General features: G+C 68.1%; 1 protein-coding gene across 1 annotated transcript in view; it reads right to left on the bottom strand.

Moving 5' to 3' along the window:
- Positions 1–1,261, bottom strand: part of TRIM28 (tripartite motif containing 28) — a 10,361-nt gene that overhangs the window by 2,736 nt on the left and 6,364 nt on the right. The window contains exons 9-11 of the mRNA XM_017839608.1: positions 936–978; positions 630–689; positions 9–213 (exon numbers count right to left, since the gene is read on the bottom strand). Coding sequence (XP_017695097.1) covers positions 9–213; positions 630–689; positions 936–978 — 308 coding nt within the window. The remainder of the gene's footprint in view (positions 1–8; positions 214–629; positions 690–935; positions 979–1,261) is intronic.

Genomic DNA, 1,261 nt, shown 5'->3' with positions numbered 1-1,261 from the left:
CCCTGGGCTGTCCCCTGGGCTGTCCCCTGCGCTGTCCCCCCCTGCTCGATGACGATGACGCTGAACTGCCCGGCCGAGGGCCCCGGCAGGACGCGGAAGGCGGGCAGGGGCAGGGCCGGGTCCAGCGCCAGGCCCAGCTCCAGCCGCTCCAGCGACACCCGCGGCACCTTGAGGGGGCGTGGGGGGGGGCCCTGGCACCCTCGGGGACGCCTCCTGGGGGGAAAGGGGGGTCAGCACCAGAGGAACACCCCCAGGGGACAAATCCTGGGAGTCTGGGGGGGGCTGGAAGCATCTGGGGCTTTTGGGATGGGGGAACAAGGGACACGGGGGGACAAGGGGCACCCCGGGGACAGGAGGACAAGGGACGGGGGGGACCCCGGGGAGAGGGGAACAAGGTCTGGGAGAGTTGGGGACAGGGGGACTCCAGAGGGATGCTGGGGACATGGTGACAAGGGCCAGGGGGGTCCTGGGTCCTCGCCACCCCCTGGCCCAGGGGACGAGATGGGGGGACCCTCATGACCAAGGGCCAGGGACCCTCAAAGGGGGTGACAAGGATGGGACAAGGGGGACAGGTGGCCCTGGACAAAGGTGACAAGGGGGTCCCGAGGGTCCCCATCCCCCCCAGTTACCGTTTAATGAGCAGCTTCTTAACAAACTTCTCCTCCCGGGGGGAATTCCCAGGTTTCCTCCTGGATAATGGGGGGGGGGTCAGGGGGGCTCCAGGAGCCCCCAAAGCCACCAAATGTCACCAGGGAGGGGATGACAAAAGACAGGAGGGACTGGAGGGGGTGACAATAGACAGGAGGGTCCCAGGGGAGGTGACAAGGGACAGGAGAGACCAGGAGGGTGACAATGGACAGGAGGGACTGGACAGAGGTGACAAGTGACAGGGGTGTCCCAGGGGATGTGACAAAGGACAGGGTGTCCCCCCTCACCTGTCCCCTCCTGTGACGGTGTTTTCGGGGGGCCCGGTGGCTGCTGGGAAATCCCACGTCAGGGAATTCCTGGACCCCCCAGTCCGTGTCCCCTTCCCCTGTGCCCCCTCCATGTCACCCCCCCGTGTCCCCAACCTCTGTCACTCCACTCATGTCCCCCCCATGTCCCCACCCCCTGGTGACACCCCCGGTGTCCCCAAGCCCCCCCATGTCCCCCCCATGTCCCCCCCGTGTCCCCCCCCGGTCGTACCTGGCCCAAGCTCCGCTCCGGGGGGGGGGCTCGGCCTCATCTCGGCCGGGGGGGGGGACACTGAGGGGGGGTTTGG

The sequence above is a fragment of the Lepidothrix coronata genome, unplaced genomic scaffold, assembly GCF_001604755.1.
Source record: "Lepidothrix coronata isolate B3197 unplaced genomic scaffold, Lepidothrix_coronata-1.0 Scaffold441, whole genome shotgun sequence".
Lineage (NCBI taxonomy): Eukaryota > Metazoa > Chordata > Aves > Passeriformes > Pipridae > Lepidothrix > Lepidothrix coronata.
The sequence above is the reverse complement of the archived record's forward strand: the minus strand, read 5'-3'. Positions and strand labels throughout refer to the sequence as shown.